Genomic DNA, 20,320 nt, shown 5'->3' with positions numbered 1-20,320 from the left:
AAGATGTATTGTGTTACAACGAGCAATTATATGAGAGAAGCAGTGTTAGAATTGTGGTTAAAGAAATATATGATTAAAAAAAAAAGAGTAGCTGATCACATAGTAATAGTGACAATATAACCAATGGTCAACCCAGGTGCATCACTACCGTCCTCATGATTTCAAGAGAATGCAGAGCAGACCCATAGTACTGAGTGGAATCTTTATATCAGATATATGGGAGGATAGGAACAAGAGTTTCTCATGGTGGGAACGCATGGGTGGCTCACCATAGAGCAGGTATATACATTGATGAAATCATAGCTCCATTACAACACTGGAATAAGGAAAAATTTCCCCATAAGAGCTGTCTAAAAGTTGCATTAAAATGTAGTGGATTCCCCTCTCCCTAGACACTAGAGGCGTTGGTCAGAGGCAATTTGTCAGCTTTATTAATTTCCCAGTCACCTTGACTGGGAGACATTTGGGGCATCTCCCTTTGTCCAGTAACACCTAGCTTTGAGGACACACTCCTGATGATTGGCTGGCTCGAGGTTGAACTCTTATCAAGATGGCTTCTCTGTACTCTGTACAATTAATAAAACAGATTAATTTTCTCTTTCCTGAATTTCTACACCAGCAGGTAATAGAGTAGATCTTTGTTCTGGAGTTGTGAGGAAAACTAGAAAGTGGCTGACACTAAGTTTTTAAGAATTGACTTTCTCAGACTAAGAGATAGTAGAGAATAAGAAGTTTGTTATAAAAATAGACATGAATGTATGTGCTTGCAATGTCTAAAGTGGAGAATTCCTGATTTTAGTAGTGGACAACTAGATATTTAGTAGTGTGACGCTAAACAAGTCATTTAACACTGCTTGCCTCAGTTTCCTCATCTGTCAACTGAGCTGGAGAAGGAAATGATAAAATATTCCAGTATCTTTGATAAGAAAATCTCCAATGGAGTCACAAAAAGTGCAATGTGACTAAAAAATGATCGAACATCAATAACGATTTTAGTAGTTCGGGGATTAGACCTTGAGAGAGGAGGGCACTTTCCTGGTGTAGTATTTTCCTTGGATAAAGAAAGTGATGATCCACAAAGTTCCTGAACATCATCCTACTTGAAAAGCGTGTAGTTTACTCTAACTGCAGGTTCCAGAGGAAGGGTGTTGTTTGTTCAGCAATTTCTAGAGGAAGTCTAAGCCACAGGATGGTATTATGAGTCTTGGTGTAGGGGGGAAGGGAAGTGTAAGACTCAGTGTATGAATTCCTATAGTCTTTTCCACCTCTGCACTGTCCTTGGAATGAAATAAATTAGTTATTTCCTATGCTACCTGCATGTGTTACTTGGAGTGTTTATGTAAGTACTGGGGACCTCTTTTATCCAATCTAGATACGAACCATATCAGAAGTGTATTGCATTTTCCTGGAGTAACTGCAGGTGGAGGGAATGATTTTTAGCTGAAAGTGACCTTCCCAGATTCCTCTCAGTTCATGTAAATCCAGCATAGTGGGGGCCCTTGGATCACAGGAAAGGCTGAATGACCACTTGTTTATAAAGTTAGTCATTTATTGAGTCATACATACCTAGTAGTTTTTTGTATTTTGAAGCAATTGGGGTTAAGTGACTTGCCCAGGGTTACACAGCTAGGATGAGTTAAGTGTCTGAGGCTGACTTTGAACTCAGGTCCGTGCCCTATCCACTGCACCATCTAGCTGCCCCCATGCCTAGTATGTACCAGGCACTGTGCTAAGCACTGGGGTCATACAAAGAATCAAAAGACAGTCCCTATTCTCAAGAAGATCACAATTTAATAGGAGAGAACAGACAAATATGTATGAATAAACGATATAAAAGGAAAATAGTAAATAATTTTTAAAAGAGAAGGCACTAGAATTAAGGTCTGAAAGGATTCCTGTATAAGATGGGATTTTATTTTTAAAATATAAAACAATGTAGTAAAATAAATTACATACATAAAGTCTACAAATCAACTTCCCTAAATTTAAAAAGTTTTAAGCTAAGGGTGATTCTGAATTAAGCCAACTAAGTAACAATAAGATATTAGCTATTTGTCTTCTCTAGGCAGAGGCAGAGGGGGAAAAAGATGGTATTTTAGCTGGAAATTGAAAGAAATCAGGAGGTTGAGATGAGAAAGGAGAGCGTTCCAGGCTTGGGGAAAGCCAGAAAAAATGCCCAGAGCCAAGACAGAGTATCTTATTCATGGAACACCGAGTTGGTTAGCATCCTTGGATGGAAGAATATACAGTGAGGAGTAAGGTGTAAGAAGATTAGAAAAATTGGAATGGGGGAGAGCTGAGTTGTGAAGGGTTTTGAACGCCAATTAGAGGATTCCGAATTGATCCTTGAGCCATTGGAGTTTATTGAATGGGAAAGGAGGACAGGGAAAGGGAAAGAGACAGGGTGACATAGTCAGACCTACATTTTAGGAAAATCACTTTGGTGGCTAAATGGAAATTGGATTGGAGTGGGGAGAGGCTTGAGGGAGGGAATCTAATCACAGTCTATTGCAGTAGTTCAAACAGGTAAAGTAATGAGGGCCTGCATTGGAGTATTGGCAATGCTAGGAGAGAAGAACATTTATATGAGAGATATTGCAAAGGGGAAATGGACAGTCTTGCCAGCTGATTTGGATGAGGAAGATCAAAGGGAGTGAGGAGTGAAGGATAACACTTGTCTGTAAGCCTGAGAGATTGATAAGATGGTGATGCTGTGGCAGGTGAAAGCTGAAATGACTGAGGAAACGAAAGTTCAAGCTTCAAATGTATTGATTTATCATGCAATGTGTGTCAATTGCTCAAAAAAACTAGGACTGGGCCTCTTCAGTTTGGCATTGGACATTGAATAGAAGGGAGACAGATTATGCATTAAAAACAATCATATAATACCAATTAATTAAAAGAAAAAACATTAATTAATTTTTCTAATTGAAGGAAAGATTTGGGATTTTCCAAATCAGGAGGGAGAAAGAGAACAGATTCAATCCCCTGAAATCAAAAGAAGAGGTATCCCATTCCCCAAGTTATATGGATTAAATCAAAGGGACATGGAAACAGTAACTGATCGATCAGTTTTCTAATAAGACATAAGAGTTGCTTGACAAGTACAATTGTGAGAAAACTCCTTTTTTCAGTCTTTGGATCTGACTGGGTTTCTGGTCAGCATAATCTAGGTCCGTAATTAAGGTCTCCAAGCAGCAGGTAGAGGTGGTCCAGTTCCCTAACCACGCAGGTTCAAACAGTGAAATGAGGTTTCCTTAGCATTCCCATAATTGAATGATGTGGTTTTCTCACAAGATAGAAATTGGGCTAGACCACAGTTGAATAGAAAGGCAACCAAGCTAGATCCATAGCTGAATTACAAGACCGTGTTAGTGCAATTCACTCAGTTCCCACTTCCATTTATTATTCTAATCTCTTCAGTGCCTTGGATAGTAATAAGGAAGTTAGTAGGAATAATAATAATATAAAAGGAACATATAATATAATAAGGAAGGCTGCAAGGCTTAGGGAGAATGAATTCTGTTTTGTATGTTAAGTTTAAAATGTCTTCTGAACATCCAGTATGCAGTGCAATGTATTGGAAACTCTTGGTGAGGTATGAGTTGGACTAAGTGATCTGAGGTTCTGAACACATATCCTGTCTCTCCATCTCTCTCTCTCACACACACACATATACATATGTATATTGTGTTGGCTCGAAAGCTAGACCAGAAGATGAGAATTCTAATCCCAACTCTTGCCTTGACTCCCTATGTAACCTTGGACAAGAATGTCTCCTTTTTGGGCCTGTTTCTTTTCACAAAATTCTTCTCCATTCTGCCAATCTAGGATTATGCTTCCCATTCTACAGGGGAATGGTTTGCCCCTTGCTGTCCCTGGGATAGCCTTATAACCATGACTTTTCCTCCCTGGCTCCCAGCTTATGAAGGAGGACGTTGAGTGAGAAAGGCGGCTTTGGGATGAAGTCTGAGCCCCTTGTAGGACATATGTATGGCCCTAGCTGTTGCCCAGAAGCTGGGGACTCTTATCTGCCTTTTTGCTGGTGGTCATGGCTTTCACCTCTATATCCCTGGTTGCACATTAACACAGTTTCTACAGTGAGATGTGACAGCCTCTTAGTAAATGGTTGTACAGAAGTGGGAGGGAGAGAGAGAGAGCAGACTAAACTACAATGCTGTTTCTGCCCCAACTCAGGCTGGGGACTGGGATTTCAATCCTAAAGGTAGAAGGGACCTTAGAGCGCAGTGTCAGCTCAAAAAGGGTCCTAGAATGTTCAAATGTTAAACATTGATGGAGCAGGCTGGAACTCTGGCCATCATCTCATTCAGCCTCATTTTACAGATGAGGAAACTAGGGCCCAGAGTGGAGAACGGATTTATCTACGTCCCACGGCTGATAAATCGCAGATCCTGGCATGAACCCAGGCTAGCCCGGGCATTTTCAGAGCTGGATCCTTTGGCTGTGGATCAACAGCCCTATAGTCTGACTTAACATCCATTCAGAGCTCAGAGGAGAAAAATATACGAATTCCCTCTTCCTGTCAGTGGCAAATCACATTGGCAGCTGAAATGAAATTAGAGTGGGGAGAGGCTTGCGGGAGGAAGACTAATTACAGTCTATTGCAATAGTTCAAACAGGTAAAGTAATAAGGGCCTGCATTGGAGTATTGGCAGAAGCACAAGGGAGCTGAGGGGGTCATTCAGTTTAATGTCCCCCTGAGTACAGAAGTCAATTAATTTTTTGATGCCTGGACTGAGGCTAGAGGAAATCATTCAAGCCTAGTAAGCTGCTGACATGAGGTGGGTCCTTTGGGATCCACTTTCCTGGGCCAACTACTCAATTCTCCCCCACCCCTAACAAAGATTGTTATCCAGAAGACTTCTGCACCTATATGCAGGCCATTTCAGTAACTGTAAAATTTAAATGTGGCCTATAATTAGTCTTATTCCTTGTGCATATTTGAGGGTGGGTTTTTTTTTTTTTTAACATTTCAGAGATTTTACCATAGAGAAAAAGAAAAATCCTGTTAATATAAAATTGTTTATAGTAGCACTTTTTGGTAGAGACAAAAAACTGAAAGGAAAATGGGTGCCATTCTATTGGGGATTGGCTAAAAACATGATGGTATATGAATATAATGGAATATTATTGCATCATAAGAAATTACAAAATCATAGAAACCTGGGAAGATTTATATGAACTGATAGCAAAGTAAACAAAATGAGAACATTTATGTAGTGGTTACTGTAAGGTAAAGGAAAATAATTAAAGATTTTGTGATAGTAATAAGTCCCTACTTCATCGAACCAAAGATCCTCTGAAGCATTCTCCCACATTTTTTGACATAGTGAGTTTACTTGATCTGCTTGACTGTACTAATTTGTTATGGGGAAAAGGTCTTTGGTGGGAGTCAGGAAGGAAGTCACTAGAAAGTAATCATGTAAAATAATAAAACATTTAAAACAAAAAAATATTTTTAAAATTAAAAAAAATTTCCCTTTTTTTAAAATATAAAATTTATTTTTTTTAAATTATAGCTTTTTATTTACAAGATGTATGCATGGGTAATTTTTCAGCATTGACAGTTACAAAACCTTCTGTTCCAATTTTTCCCCTCCTTCCCCAATACATGTTAAATATGTTAAAGTATAAATTAAATACAATATGTGTATACATATTTATACAGTTATCTTGCTGCACAAGAAAAATCGGGCTTATACATAAGGTAAAATTAACCTGAGAAGGAAATAAAAAATGCAAGCAGATAAAAACAGAGGGATTAGAAATGCTATGAAGTTGTTCACACTCATTTCCCAGAGTTCTTTCGCTGGGTGTAGCTGGTTCTCTTCATTATTGAACAAATGGAACTGATTTGGTCCATCTCATTGTTGAAGAGAGCCATGTCCATCAGAATTGATTGTCATATAGTATTGTTGTTAAAGTATATAATGATCTCCTGGTCCTGCTCATTTCACTCAGCATCAGTTCATGTAAGTCGCTCCAGGCCTTTCTGAAATCATCCTGTTGGTCATTTTTTACATAACAATAATATTCCATAATATTCATATACCACAATTTATTCAGCCATTCTCAAATTGATGGGCATCCACATAGTTTCCAGTTTCTGGCCACTACAAAGAGGGCTGCCACAAACATTTTTGCACATACAGGTCCCTTTCCCTTCTTTAAGATCTCTTTGGGATATAAGCCCAGTAGAAACACTGCTGGATCAAAGGGTATGCACAGTTTGATAACTTTTTGAGCATAGTTCCAAATCGCTCTCCAGAATGGCTGGGATGTATTCACAATTCCACCAACAATGTATCAGTGTCCCTGTTTTCCCACATCCCCTCCAACATTCTACATTATCTTTCCCTTGTCATTCTAACCAATCTGACAGGTGTGTAGTGGTATCTCAGAGTTGTCTTTAATTTGTATTTCTCTGATTAATAATGACTTGGAGCATCTTTTCATATGGCTAGAAATAGTTTCCATTTCTTCAACCAAAAATTGTTCATATCCTTTGACCATTTATCAATTGGCGAATGGAAAAGGAAAAAATCTTACTTTAACAGCAAAGCTTATATTTGGAATTGTTACCCTAATGTTTATTGTGATGCCCATTATAATCCTCTCCTTGCCAAATATCTATACATATACATACATAAATACATATCCATATCTATCATCTATATACACACACTGCTGGACAAGGAGAAAAGACAGAGGTGTAAACAATTATATTTTATTATTAAAGCTGGACAGGACTTCTTTTTTTTTTTTTATTTTTATTTACAGTTTCAAATTCTCTCCCTCCTTCCACCCATCCCCTACTCATTAAGAAGATAAGAAATGTAATATCCATTCTATTTATATGCAGTCACTTGTAAGTACTTCAGTGGATAGAACATTAGACCTGGAGTCAGGAAGACCCAAGTTCAAATCCAGCCTCACACGTACTTAACCCTGTTGGCCTATATTCTTCATCTGGACAATGGGCTGGAGAAGACAAGAAAACCCCAAATGTATCATGTGGATTTAGACACCACTGAAACATCAACATATTTATGAAGTCAAGAAAAACATTTTCATATTAGTTGTGTTGCATTTTTCTTAAGGAAGAAAAATAAAGTGAAAAAAAAATTTCAATCTGTACTTGTTAGGATTCTTATAAGGTGCTAAGTTACTGGAATGAATAGAGACAATAATTATCTAATTTAGCATGGTTCAGTATGATTGATCTGATCCTACAAGGAGATGTTATGGGCCAGAACTTGAAACAAGGTACTGAGTGGAATTGAGGAGACAATGGTTAAATCTAATTTAGCATTGATTTAATCCTACCACAAATAATGGTTTCCTTGTGATATGATGATTGGTGTATATTCAGTGTGGAACATATAAACGAACTTCTGGAGAACTTCAAGGGAACTTCAGGAGATTCAGGGTCAAGATTTATTCCCAATTCTATCTTTGTGCTGGCTGGAGACATTTGGACAAGAGCTCTCAGGAGACAAGGAGAGAGGAAGGCTTCCAGAAAACTAGCTGAGCCTCAAGGGAAGGAGACAAGACTTTGAAGGACACAATAAAGGATTTGGACTTTAACTCCTGGCTGCATATGGAGTGATTATACTGAACGGAAACTAAGGCTGCCTCCAGAAGCTCCCCAAGAGATCTCTTCCCAGAGAACGATTATAATCTAGAGAACAGAACATTACATATACTCAGAATTTAGTTTTCTCTCTGGAGGTGAATCACATTTTCCATTTTGAGTTTTTTTGGAATTGTAATGGATTTCGATCAGAGTAGATAATTCTCACAAATGATGGTCATTACAGTTGCTGTGTACATTGCTGTTACTGTGTCTAATGATTTGGTTCTGCTCACTTGACTTTGCTTTGGTTTATGTAAGTCCTGGGTTTTTCTGAAACCATTCTCTTCATCATTTCTTATGGCACAAAAGTAATCTATCAGAGTCATATATCACAATAAACAAATACATTTTAAAGAATCTAATATTTATTGTAAACAATGAAAAATAAAAAAGAGAAGTATTTCATTGCTCCTTTAAAAAAATTGCTTCAATTTTTTTTTTTTTAAAGTCTCCAGCTCGGGAGCTGACCCCGTGCTGCACTGGAGCCATTGTAGTGACCTCATCAGCCAGACCTGGGTGTGGACTCAGAATGGCCAGGGAGGGCATAAGGAAGGACAGGAACTTGCTGCTTATAACTTCAAGTTCCTGCAGTCTGGAGGCCTCGGGGTTGGTTCCTGACCACACCATTTACTATGTCAATGACAGTGGGCAAGTTTCTTGAGCTGTAATACTCATTTTCCTTGTCTAAAAAATGGAGATAATAATAAAGGTCTCGCCTGTTTTACAACACTATCAGGAGCAAAGCTTTGTAAGCCCTAAAGTGCCATCCAGAAGAAGACTATTCTTTTTCTTCCTCCAAGGCCTTATCTGTCTCACTATCAAACGTTTACCAGAGGCCAGGCTCTGGCTTCTACCCAGCGCAGTCAGCAGCACTGCTTGTTTACCCTCATTGTTTGGGACTGTAATGATTTGATTCCAGGGACCTTAAAACGACAAGATTTTAAAAAAAGATCATTTTGGGAGTGGAGGATCCTCCTATTTGTTGTTGAGTCCCAACTTCATTTGGGGCTTTCTTAGGAAGAGACTGGATTGGTTGGCCATATCCTCTGGCTCATTTGACAGAGGAGGAAATTGAAGCAAAAAACAGACTAAGTCATTTGCCTAGTCACATAGCTATGGAATGTCTGAGGTTGGATTTGAACTTGGGGAGATGAGTCCTTCTGGACTCAGGCCCAGTATTCTCTCCACTACACTACCCAGCTGCCCAGCACTCAACATGGGGATTCCTTATCCTAAATGTTTTTACTAATCTAAAAATACATTTTCAGAATTCAGAATTTCAAGTTAAACAAGAAAAACATTTGGGAAGGGCTTTTTTTTCCAACCTTTCTCTTCTGCTCTCCCACTCATGGGTTCCTAGGGTCAAATTGGGAAAGTTTTAGGAGCTTAGACTTCAGGGGTATTGGGAGAAGAGTGCTCCAGTGATTTCAGCTGGCCCAAAGCCATCCGTTTTGGAGGAAGGCCCAGAGAGAGGGTGAATTCTTCTCCCACTTTTCCTGTGAAGCTGAGGCCTGAGGCCTATGGGAAGGAATCATAGGAACATAGACCTAGAGCTTGCTGGAAGGGATTCTAAGGGTCATTTAGTTTATTCTCATTTTATAGATAAGGAAAATGAGGCATAAGAAGATTAAATTACTTTGTCCATAAGTGACCTGAATCAGGATTTGAACTTGGGTTCTATGATCCACTTCCCCGGGGCATATCCACAGTGTTACCCTCCCTTTCAGAAACCAGAGTAGCTAGAAGGAGCTGAACCACATCCAGTGAAGTGAAGCCTTACTTGTGTTTACCCCAGCTGAGCCAGTGTGATCTGACTGCTAAGTCTAGTCAAGGAATCTGGTCCCAGAGTGGTCCGTCCCAGGGGCTGTCGTGTGTATTGGGGAGTGGATGCTTGGGGGAGAGTAGTCCTAGGTGAAAGTGTCTGAGTGGGTATTTAGGGATCCATGAATTCTGGGCTAGGGGATAGGCAGAAAAACCGGTTTGCCCCGTTTAAATCATTAAAAGAAACCTGCCTCGAGGCAGAAATCTCACCTGGGTCAGGTGTTAGGGAGGCTAGAGTGGAAAGAATGATTTGTGCCAAAGGGGTATCACTGCCACCCCTGCCCATGTGCAACTTTGAAGGCCTGGAGCCTACAGCACCACACAGCCTATCTCAAGATATATCTCTCACTAATCCCCCGTGTGGGAATCTATTCCACATTCTAGCCACAGCCTTGAACTTCACATTTGTCTTCCTCCTGTTTCCTGAAGCAGTATTTCTTTCCAGCCCAGTTTTCTCACCTCTAAAATGGGGATAATACTCCAGTGAAGATGTTAACTCATGCTAATTTAGTGTCTTACTGTTTTAGAAAGGGCAGCTAGATGTTGAAGTAGACTGAGCATGTGACCTGAGGTCAAGAAGAATTGAATTCAAATCCTGGCATGGACAATGGTGTGATCCTGAACAAATCATTTAACCCTGTTTACTTCAATTTTCTCATCTGTAAAATGGGCTGGGGAAGGGGATAGCAAAATATCCAGTATATTTTTGCCAAGAAAATCCCAAGTTGGATCATGAAGAATTAGACATGACTGAAATGACTATTCACAGCCATTGATGTCTTATAACACTCTTAATGAGCAGAAGCTAGGCAGAGGCTATTTATTATTTCTCTTTTATAGGTGAAGTCAATGAGTTATTAAGCATTTATTATGAACCTCCTATGTCTTAGGTACTGTGCTAAGTGCTGGAGAGACAAAGAAAGGCAAAGGAAATTCCCTGCTCTCAGGGGAAGAAGATGGACTGTGGTAGAATTGACCTGAGATTTTGAGAAATGACAGTATAAACAAACACAGGGTGTATTTATTTGTAGCGCTTCTGCTGTGAAATAGAATGTCACTGACTGGGTACCCCATCCTCAGTCACTCAGACTCAAACCTAGATGTCAATCTCAACTCCTCTCTCTCCTCCATCCCCATGTTCCCCTATTGCTAGGTTCCGTCAATTTTACTCTGATAATATCTCTCACACTCTTCCCTCTTTCCTCTAACAGCCTGACCGCGGCCCTCATCATTTCCTACCTGGACGATTTCAGTAGGCCTGAGCAGGTCTCTCACCACTCTATGTCATCCTCCATTCAGCTGTCAAATTGATCTTCCCAAAGTACATTTTGGGCCACTTCACACATATCTCCTCCCCCTGCTACTAAGCTCCAGTGGCTCTCCATCCCCGCTGAGATCAATACAAATTCTCCATTTGGCATCTGAAGCCTTCATAGCCTGGCCTTCTACCTTTCCAGTCTTTCACCTGGCTGCTCCTGTTCCTGAATTCTGCCATTCCATGACACTGGACTCCCAGCTGTTCCTCACACAAGACACTCCGCCTCTACGTTGGGCATTTACACCATCTCCCCCCGCTAGAATGCTCTCCTTCCTCATCTCTACTTCCTGGATTTCTGCAAAGTCTAGCTGAAGTCCTACTCATCCAAGAAGCTTTCTCTGATCCCCTTTCATGCTAGGACCTTCCCTCCTTTGATTTCTTGTGGATATTTTGTATGTAGTTTTCCTGTTGTCTTCCACACTAGACTGCATACCTTGTGACTAGGGGCTGTCTCTTGCCTTAGAGTGGTTTGCCACTTCCTTCTCCAGGTCTGGCACCAGAGTAGGTGTTTAATAAATGTTTATTGACTGATACTGCCTTCTTCTACCATATGTCTCCAAAAGGAGGAGGTTATCATCCTCACACAATTCCACAAAACAGGTCTGGAGATAAGACTGTCAATCCTCAACCTTCTGTGACTTTGCCTTCTCCATTCTTATTTCTGAGGCTCTGAATTCTACTACAAGTCTATCATAATTCCATGCTTTCTAGTCTCCACTGAGTCTTTCTGTACTACAATCCTTTTGTCCTCTGAATTATTCTTTATCTTACTCTCTGGAAACTTATTTTCCTTCCTTTTTTTTTCTGAACAAGAATTTCCTCTATTACATATTTTACTGACAAGTGATCATCCAGTCTTTATTCAGCAATCTTTGATGAGGGAGAACTTACCTCCTTAACCCATTCCATTTGGGAATAGTTCTAATTGATATGAGATTCTTCCTTAAATTAGGTCCAACTTCTGCAACTCCTACCCATTGGTGCAAATTTTTCTCTTCAGAGACTGGCAGTATCTAAGCCTTCTCCCACATACTGGCCCTTCAAATTTTTGAAGGTAATTATGTTTGTCTTCTCTTCTCCAGACTGAACACCCTCAATCCCTCATATGGCATGATCTGGAGGATCTTCCAATCCTCATTATTTTCTCTGAGTTCTCTTTAGCTTATCATTGTTCTCCTTAAAGTGAACTGAACACAATTGTCAGATCTGGACCTCAAAAAGGATAAAGTTTAAGTATGGGCTAGCAACTGAGAGCCTCTGAAGTTCCTTCCAACTTAGAACTTTGGAGAACCAACAAGGGCAGGAGGAGTGGGGGTGATAACAGGCTTCCTTACACCTGTCCCCATAGATGAGGATCCAATCCATATTAAGGATTGGATTTCTCTTTAACTGGCAGCTGTTAAAAACAGTTCTCAAAGTTCTTGGTCTTGGGAACTGCTTTATACTTGTAAAAATGGAGTGCCCCCCAAAATTTTGTGTGGGTTATATGTATGTTTATTGCATTAGAAATTTTTTAACATTCCCCCCCAAAATTGTATCATTTTGAAAAGTTTTGATCTTGTAAGCCCCCTCAAAACTGCTATGTTAAAGCATTAGGGCCTGTGAGGAAGAGAATTTGGGCTCTACTTCTCTGAGCTGAGACATGGGGACAAACTATGCTATGGCTGAGGGCAGATGGCAAGTCTCTGCTATAGGCCTAGGAGGCGCCATTTTTTCAGGCAAAATGCACACTCTCAATTTTCCAGGCAAGTCTTGGATCTTATTTTAGAAAATGATAAAGGCAACTTAACAGATTTTTTTTTTTCCTGGCCAAGGACTATTGAACCCAACTTTTTTCCGACAGTTTCCTTATAATTAGAAGCTTGGGCTGGAGGGATCCTAAAATCTTGCTGGTGGCTTTGCTTTTTAGTAGTGCATAAGAAACCTTGAGAGATACTGGAGAGAGCTGGCTGTGGAGTAAGGAAAACTAAGGTTGAAACCCTGACTTTGGTCCACTAAGCCTAGTGACACTGGACAAGTTCGTTATCATTACAGATATTAAAAAAACCAATCCAAACCAACCCACAAAGCTCCCTCCCACCCCTAATAATGAACTCAACTGTGAAAAGGATGTATCCTTTTTAATATATGGCACTAACATTGACTACTAGATTTGACCAATTTTGTTGCTTCTGCTAACTTTACAGTGTAGCCATTGTGTATAACTCCGTTGTAACTGTCTTCAGTCTCTGAAGAGAAAAATTTGCACCAATGGGTAGAAGTTGCAGAAGTTGGGCCTAATAATAACGCTTTCTTCCCTCTGTATTGCTTCATACAAATTTTCCCAAGTTCCTTTGAAATCTCCACAATCATTTCTGTATTCCCAGACATTCTTATGCCACAATTTGTTTGCCGATCAGTGGGCTCCTAGGTGGCATCCCACTTTTCGTATGGATTTCTTTTAGCTTTAGAAAGTTAAAAACTAACTTCAAGCTTTTGCTTTTTGTCAGAGCTCAAACACACCTGGTTCATCTGGGCTCCCAAGACCTCAGGTGCTGAGTTATCTGCACAGTCACTATGGTTCATTTTACCAGAAGCAGCCAGCATTGACAGGATCATGCCCTGTGGGGCTGCTTGTCTGTGTCACTTAGTCACAAATTCACTCAAATTGAACATAGTGTTAGAGCAGAAAGAGAGAAGAAAGGTAGCCTGGCACAACCTCTCCTATCTCAGACACAGGGGGTAGACTTTGGCAGGAGCCCAGTCAGGGTGCTGAGAGCGGGAATGGGACTCTTGAAATCCGCTTCTGACAAGGCATGGGGAATGGGATGACCCAAGGGGTGGGGTGGGGAGAGGAACCCTGGAGATGGGAAGAGGCATCTTGATAAAACAGTATCTGACATTCTGATAGCTTGGGATGCAGAGAAGCATTATGATATTCTACAACATATCTTTTATCCTTATCAAATATTCTGATAAAGAGGGAGGGGAGGTTTTACAGGATTGATCTTTGAGCTGATTATAAACAAGCAGAGAAACTGAGTCAGGACAATAAGAGAACTGGTATAACAATATTAGGTAGGTCCCTTCCAAGGTGTGACCAATGAGTGCTCACCCATAATAGCTCTAGACCTTTTGCTTTCTGTTCATAAAATGAAGATATTACTACTAGATCCTTCCTACTGTCCAATGAGTCTATGAGAATAAAGGATAGTGACTGGCAGGAAGCTTAAACATCTATACCATTTCCCACCTCCCACCCCTGGCCATATTCCATCTGCAAGGGAATCTGACTCCTGATTCTGTATTTTTGTTCCTCCCTTCCAGGTGGTGGGTTTACTGGCTTGGGCCCTGATTGCAGATACTCCTTATCACTACTACTCAATCTATGGCTGGGTGATGTTTGTAGCAGTCTTCCTCTGGCTGGCGACAATCATCTTCTTTGTCATTTATGTGTGGCAACTCCATTTGAAACTCTACATGGTACCCTGGCCTTTGGTGGTAAGTACTGGGAGTGGCCTGTGAAGTCCCTTTGAGGGCAACATTGCTGGAAACTAGCTATTACATTTTAGCTTTTCAGTCTCTTGGGTTATTGGCAAAAGGCTTGAAAGTCATCCACCAAAACAATTGAATTATTAAACAAATTTGGGTACCCAGCACTGGGTTAATGCCAGAGGTGGTGTCTTACCTAAGACATCTCTACCCTTGTCTGATACCAGTCTGACAGGGGACTGGCTGAAAGCATTATGGGTTTTTAGACCATAAGGTCATTGTTTATAGGATTATAGGTCTCTAGGAACCTAAAAAGCCATCTAGCCCAGTCCTTTCACAGATGAAAATGCCTGAACATATTGACTACATCTATATAGTAAGCATCAGGGGTGGAAATGGAACTTTAAAAGAGCCCACTCTAGGCCACTGTAGTAGCTTTGGTGTTGGTCCCCAGGAGGAGTACCGGGCCTGGAGTCAGGAAGTCCAGACTTCCAATCTGGCCTCAGACTCTTGTAATTGTGTGACCCTTACTAAGTCACCTACTCTGCCTCATCTTCAATGTAAAATGTGGATAATAGCACTTACCTCATAGGGTTTTTCTGGAGATCCGAGATATTAGCTGTGCACTTACATGTACATATTTTACTGTATATTTAGTACAGAACTTATAGTAGTTGCCGTGCTTATAAAAAAATATTTTGAAGTTTAAAAAGATTGTCACTGGCTTGACAAGGAGTCTAAAGATTTGAATTACCTCCCAAGTAAAACTTGAAATGAGGTGATCCTTGATACTTTGCAATTAAAAGGCAATTTTAAATTGCAAGGGGGGATATGGGTTTTGCCTTCAGATCCGCCTAAGTCAAGTTTATGCCCTGCTGGGCCTTTGGTGATCACAGATCACAGTAAAAGCTTAACTTTGTGTCGAGATAGTTTTGGCATCTGTGGGGCTTTGGCATCCAAATTTCATTTGGAAATGATGAACCTGGTGTGGAGGTCTGGAGTGGAGCAAAAGGGCTGATAGCATTTCTGATTATAACTGGCATTATCCTCATCAATCCATACTTTTCTATCCCAGAGACCATAAGGAAAACATCAAAGGCAGAGCTTTCCATTTGAGAGTTCTGCCTAGAAGGGTTCACCCCATGATTCTGTGACACAAATGTAACAGGACTCAGTAACCCTCTGTATCCTAATTCAGCTCGGAAAAATGTGAACTCATTATTGTGCTTCCCCCCATGGCCTCCTTATTTGTATTTGTGATCCAAAGAATCCCTGCAGCTGGGATCTGGAGCTTTCAAAGAGTAAGAGGCACATGATCTTAAGATAAGCAAAGCTTGGAATAGGCAGCATTGTTCTAAATTCAATGACTTTTTAAAATCAGGAAATGTGAGTCATCCCCAGAGACAGAACTGTTTTGTTAGATCTTTACATCACTGATTAGAAGCCTATCTTCCTTCTACTGTCAGAACTGGACTGGAAGGAAAATCCTAGAACTACGAAAAGAGGACTTAACTGAGTCATAGATTCCCAGGACTTATTGTCCATCCCCTATCCAGGAAAGGCTGCAACTAAAACAAAACAAAACAAACAAAAAACCTCTTCAGGAAAGTTTCTATGGTCCCATTTAGTTACCCATTTTAGCAACTTAGAATTTCTCTAGTACCTGGCAGTTTTTTAGTTATCATAGGTATTCTTTCATCTAAGCCAGAGATTGCCAATTTTTTCATCAGTCTTTTAAAGTCTTAGCTTTCTTCCCCCCCCCCCCCCTGAGGCTGGGGTTAAGTGACTTGCCCAGGGTCACACAACTAGGAAGTGTTAAGTGTCTGAGACCGCATTTGAACTCGGGTCCTCCTGAATTCAGGGCTGGTGCTCGATCTACTGCGCCACCTAGCTGCCCCCTAAAGTCTTAGCTTTCAGTAAACTTTTCTATTCAGTATGAAAGGACATATTCAATATTCATTATGAAAGGATATAAATATTGTTACTCATGAGGAATAACAGATTAATTGTAATATTCTCTATACCTCTTGACAAATTTCTCAAAAAACCCCTTCTAAAATAGCATTACCTACAACTGGGGACAGTAAAATACAAATAGTGCTTTGCTCAGAGAAGGCTTGCTACTGGCAGTAGGAGGTAAAATTTTACAGCCTCCAATTCTCTGGGGTTTTTGCCTGATATGCAGCAATGATTGAATATATGAGCTTACCTAGCCGTATGGGTACAGATGGGTAGAAGATGCATTTTTGAATGGACTAAGTCATTTGTTAACAAATCATGTAAATGGCTTTTTATTACTACTTTTCCCTCCTCTAGGCTCAGGTGTCTCCCCAGTTGTCTTCCCTGCCTCACAAAAGCAGAACCTATTGTCTCTAGCTCTTGTCTCAGAATTGTGTGTTTGGCTATGAAATTCACCATCTATGGTTACTCAGCCTGTGGCCTAAATAACACACCTGGTGGAGCCCAAAGGCGGCTTCATTTTCTTCCTGGTACTGTGGCTTCTACTTGAGAACACCTTCCAGAGATTCCTGGAATCTTCCTGAAAACAGAGCTTCTAGAGGAAGTCACCTATAAAGCACACTTAGCCAAAGGAAGGACAGGACATGTGAGACTCAGAGTGGGGTTTTACCCTGTTGAAATACAAAATTGTTGAAATACAAATTGATAAGGGCTGATACTGAGAAACAATTTACTAGGGAAGAGGGACTTTTTTTTAAAGCCAGTCCAGTTACTACAAATATTATACTGGATTACAATGACACTGTGCTTTAGTTTGCCAAGCACTTTTACATACCTCATCTTTTTATATCTAGTCCCCAAAAAGCTGATAGAACAAGTTTTGTCATTTCCATTTTAGATGAAAAAATTCAAGGCTTACAGACCTGTGACTTATCCCAGATGTTCTTAAGTTTGCTGTATAATACAATCATTTTGTGATGACAGCTTATGTTTTGTATATGGTCTCCACATCCAAATATACTGTTCATGCTAGATTTGTCTATTAAAGCTTTCAGTTGAGTGGCTTAAGTGTGACAAAGGCCTGATATCATTCTTTGGCTTCTTCTGATACTCTCAACTGCATATTCTGGTTTGTAAAAAGGGAGATCAATCCTATCCTATTCTCCATCCCTCAGCTTCCCCACTCAGCTAGCTGTGGATTAAATCTTGTGAAAATTTTGTCTAATAGGAAAAATTTAGGCTTTAGATGATAAATGCACAGATAATGCATTCCTCAGTGAAAATCAAATGCCAAAAATAAAAAAAAACTAGGATACACTAAGATTTGTGAAGCATTGTACACCATTTGATTCTTAGAGTTGTATTAAGAGGGAGGTAGTACAGGGATCCATATTTTACAGATGAAAATGAATGGATCTGTTGTAGTGTAGCTAGTTGGTATCAGAGGTAGAATGTGCTGCTTTTTGGATTGCTGAAACTGGCATTTCTTGCTTTAAGCTTTTCTCATCTCTTTTCCCCTAGCTAATGATATTTAACATAAGTGCTACCGTTCTCTACATTACTGGTTTCATCACCGCTGCTGTTGCAGTTCAACGAACATCAATAGCTGGTTCCTATATATATGACAAGAGGGCTGCTGCTTCTGTAAGTGCCTGGTCACCCTTTGGTCCTTTATAGTTATGGTGAGGTCTGGGTGGGGAAAAGTTGGACATGGCTATGTATACATAACTCAAATCACAAATCTGGTCAAGGGAAAGGTGCAATGGCAGAACTATTTACCCTCCCAGTCAAACCCATTTTATTTTGTAGTTAAATTCCTTTTTCTTAAAAATGCAAAGGGAAGTGAGCTATGATTTCCCACTTACATTTAAAAAAGATGTTAACCAACCAGAATACTAAGGAATGGGTAGCTACAATTTTTTTTTTTGGCTGAGGCAAATTGGAGCTAAGTGACTTGCCCAAAGTCACTCAGCTAGGAAGTGTCTGAGATCACATTTGAACTCAGATCCTCCTGACTTCAGGGCTGGTACTCTATTCACTACACCAACTATCTGCCCCAACTAAATAAATCAATGTTTTGGTTAAAAATGTTTCTAGAGCTTACTTTCCTAATGTAAGAAACTGTGAAGAATTTTTTTTAAATTTCACAACTATAGACATTAGAACATTAATTTTCCTTTCACAGATGCAGAGGTTGAGTTAAATCTGGATTTATCCCAGGATATCCTTCTGGAAATTTTATTCCCCCCTTTCTTTTGACTAAATATAGTTCACAAGGACCTCAAGGATCAGTCAGTCTAATTCCCTTATTTTACACAGGAGAAAAAGTTAGGGGCAAAACCAGGACAGCATCCAGATCTCCTAATTGTCACTTTACCAGCTTTCTGATTTTAATTTTATCTGGTTGTCATTTGATACTTTAAAATTCTGGTAAATGGCCTGCTCCAATTCAACAAAATTTTACTTCATTTGTTAATCAAATCAAGCAGGTTGTTGTCTCCTTTTCCAAAAAACTGATTCATTCATCATCAGTCCATTCATATAGTCCTTTTCTCTTCTCAGTTCTTTACATGTGTTGTGATGATCGCTTATGGAGTGAGTGCTTTCTTCAGCTTCCGAGCCTGGAAAGGAATGGGCAGCAATGCAGCTACCAGTCAGATGGCTGGTGGCTATTCCTAAAATGTCCATGGACCACCTTGGTACTGAAGTCTACATGCCGTCATGCAGGGACCTGGATACCACTTATCATCACAAGGAGGCCATAACCAGTAGAAAAATCAGCCCAGCTGTGACCAAATTTGCTCTCCTCTGCTGATGGAATTTGTGCTCTTACTCTACTTCTAATGGAACACAACCCACCACTCTGGATTGGCATAAATAGGCATTTGTGAGCAAGGGCAGGGAAAAGTCTAAAAAATGAAAGGGTCAAGGATGTTAAATGACTTCCCCGTCCTACAGTCAGGGAAGACCACTTCTTAGGAAGTGGCGTTGTGGCCATCCTGCTTTGTACTTGTAAGGCTTCAGGTTCCAGGGCGAAGAATTCAACCCCTTTTTATCAGCATTAAATCTGCTAACAAATAACACCTCAAACCTTGTGATTCTATCATGTATATATTGTAAAGGTAACCGTGGTAATAGGTAGCATGCTCATAATTTTATGAAAAGACAAGGTAGCTATTAGAATTTCTGAAATCTGCATCCAAAAGCTGGTTTCACATCACACAAAGAGCCAAGGTTTGAGTTATATAGAGAGTAGCTAGCTCTCCTATTTCAATGAGGAAAGGAACAACTCACTTTCACAATATCCAATAAAGAACAAAGGCAAGGAAAGGCAAATATTAAAAATAAATCCCATTAATCGGCTACTAAAATAAAATAGTGGTTAGGTACTAGTAGTTTAGGGTTTTACTAATATATAGGTTGTGGGAATCTACATGAGAATTTTTACATTTTAGAAGCTTGTATTTAATGGAAACCCTAGTTTTTTTACCTGCTTCTCAAAGACACTTGTCTAGTTCTTTCCTTGTACTTTAAAATATCATTTTTGCCTATTTATCCCTTTTGAAAAAGCTAAATAAATACCAAGACTGATTTTCTTCCTGTTACCACAGGCTGAACCCAAAAGCATTGGATTTGGGGGTGGGTGACTCACAAGATTGCCTGGTTGTTGGGTAGTAATGATTTTGTTGTTTGTATATAAATAAAGACCAAGGAAACATTTGTTTGGAAGAGATGTGGATGGAAATTTCTGTAAATGGTTCTATGATATTGCTACCTTTTAAATAATTCTACTCCAACTTCTGGGAACTGGGTGATCCTTCTGGTTTTACTATCCATATCCCTATCACTAGCAGGCTTGAGAAAAGTGTTATTTTCTCACTCTGAATGTTAATTCTCGTTGTGATCCCCAGTGTAACTTCATGGGACATCCCATTCTCTTTGCACTTATATACTTGAAGGGTACTCTGTTAATGAAGGTCATTGCTTAGATGTTTTCTTTTTCATCTATGAGGCCAGAATGAAGGATAAGCAATAATCCTTTATTTTATTGCTTATACTGCTGATCTATTTAAAAAGATCCTCTAGAAACTCAA

At 39.8% G+C, this 20,320-nt stretch overlaps 1 protein-coding gene across 1 annotated transcript in view; it reads left to right on the top strand.

The window, feature by feature from the left end:
• PLLP (plasmolipin) overlaps positions 1-19,955 on the top strand; it is a 33,603-nt gene extending 13,648 nt beyond the window's left edge. The window contains exons 2-4 of the mRNA XM_074293510.1: positions 14,103-14,276; positions 17,748-17,870; positions 18,789-19,955. Of these exons, the coding sequence (XP_074149611.1) occupies positions 14,103-14,276; positions 17,748-17,870; positions 18,789-18,905 (414 nt within the window). The 3' untranslated portion in view covers positions 18,906-19,955. The remainder of the gene's footprint in view (positions 1-14,102; positions 14,277-17,747; positions 17,871-18,788) is intronic.
• The last annotated feature ends 365 nt before the right edge of the window (positions 19,956-20,320 follow it).

This window comes from Sminthopsis crassicaudata, chromosome 2 (assembly GCF_048593235.1).
Source record: "Sminthopsis crassicaudata isolate SCR6 chromosome 2, ASM4859323v1, whole genome shotgun sequence".
In the NCBI taxonomy this organism is placed as follows: domain Eukaryota; kingdom Metazoa; phylum Chordata; class Mammalia; order Dasyuromorphia; family Dasyuridae; genus Sminthopsis; species Sminthopsis crassicaudata.
Note: the sequence above shows the minus strand (reverse complement) of the source record. Positions and strands in the feature narration are given on the sequence as shown.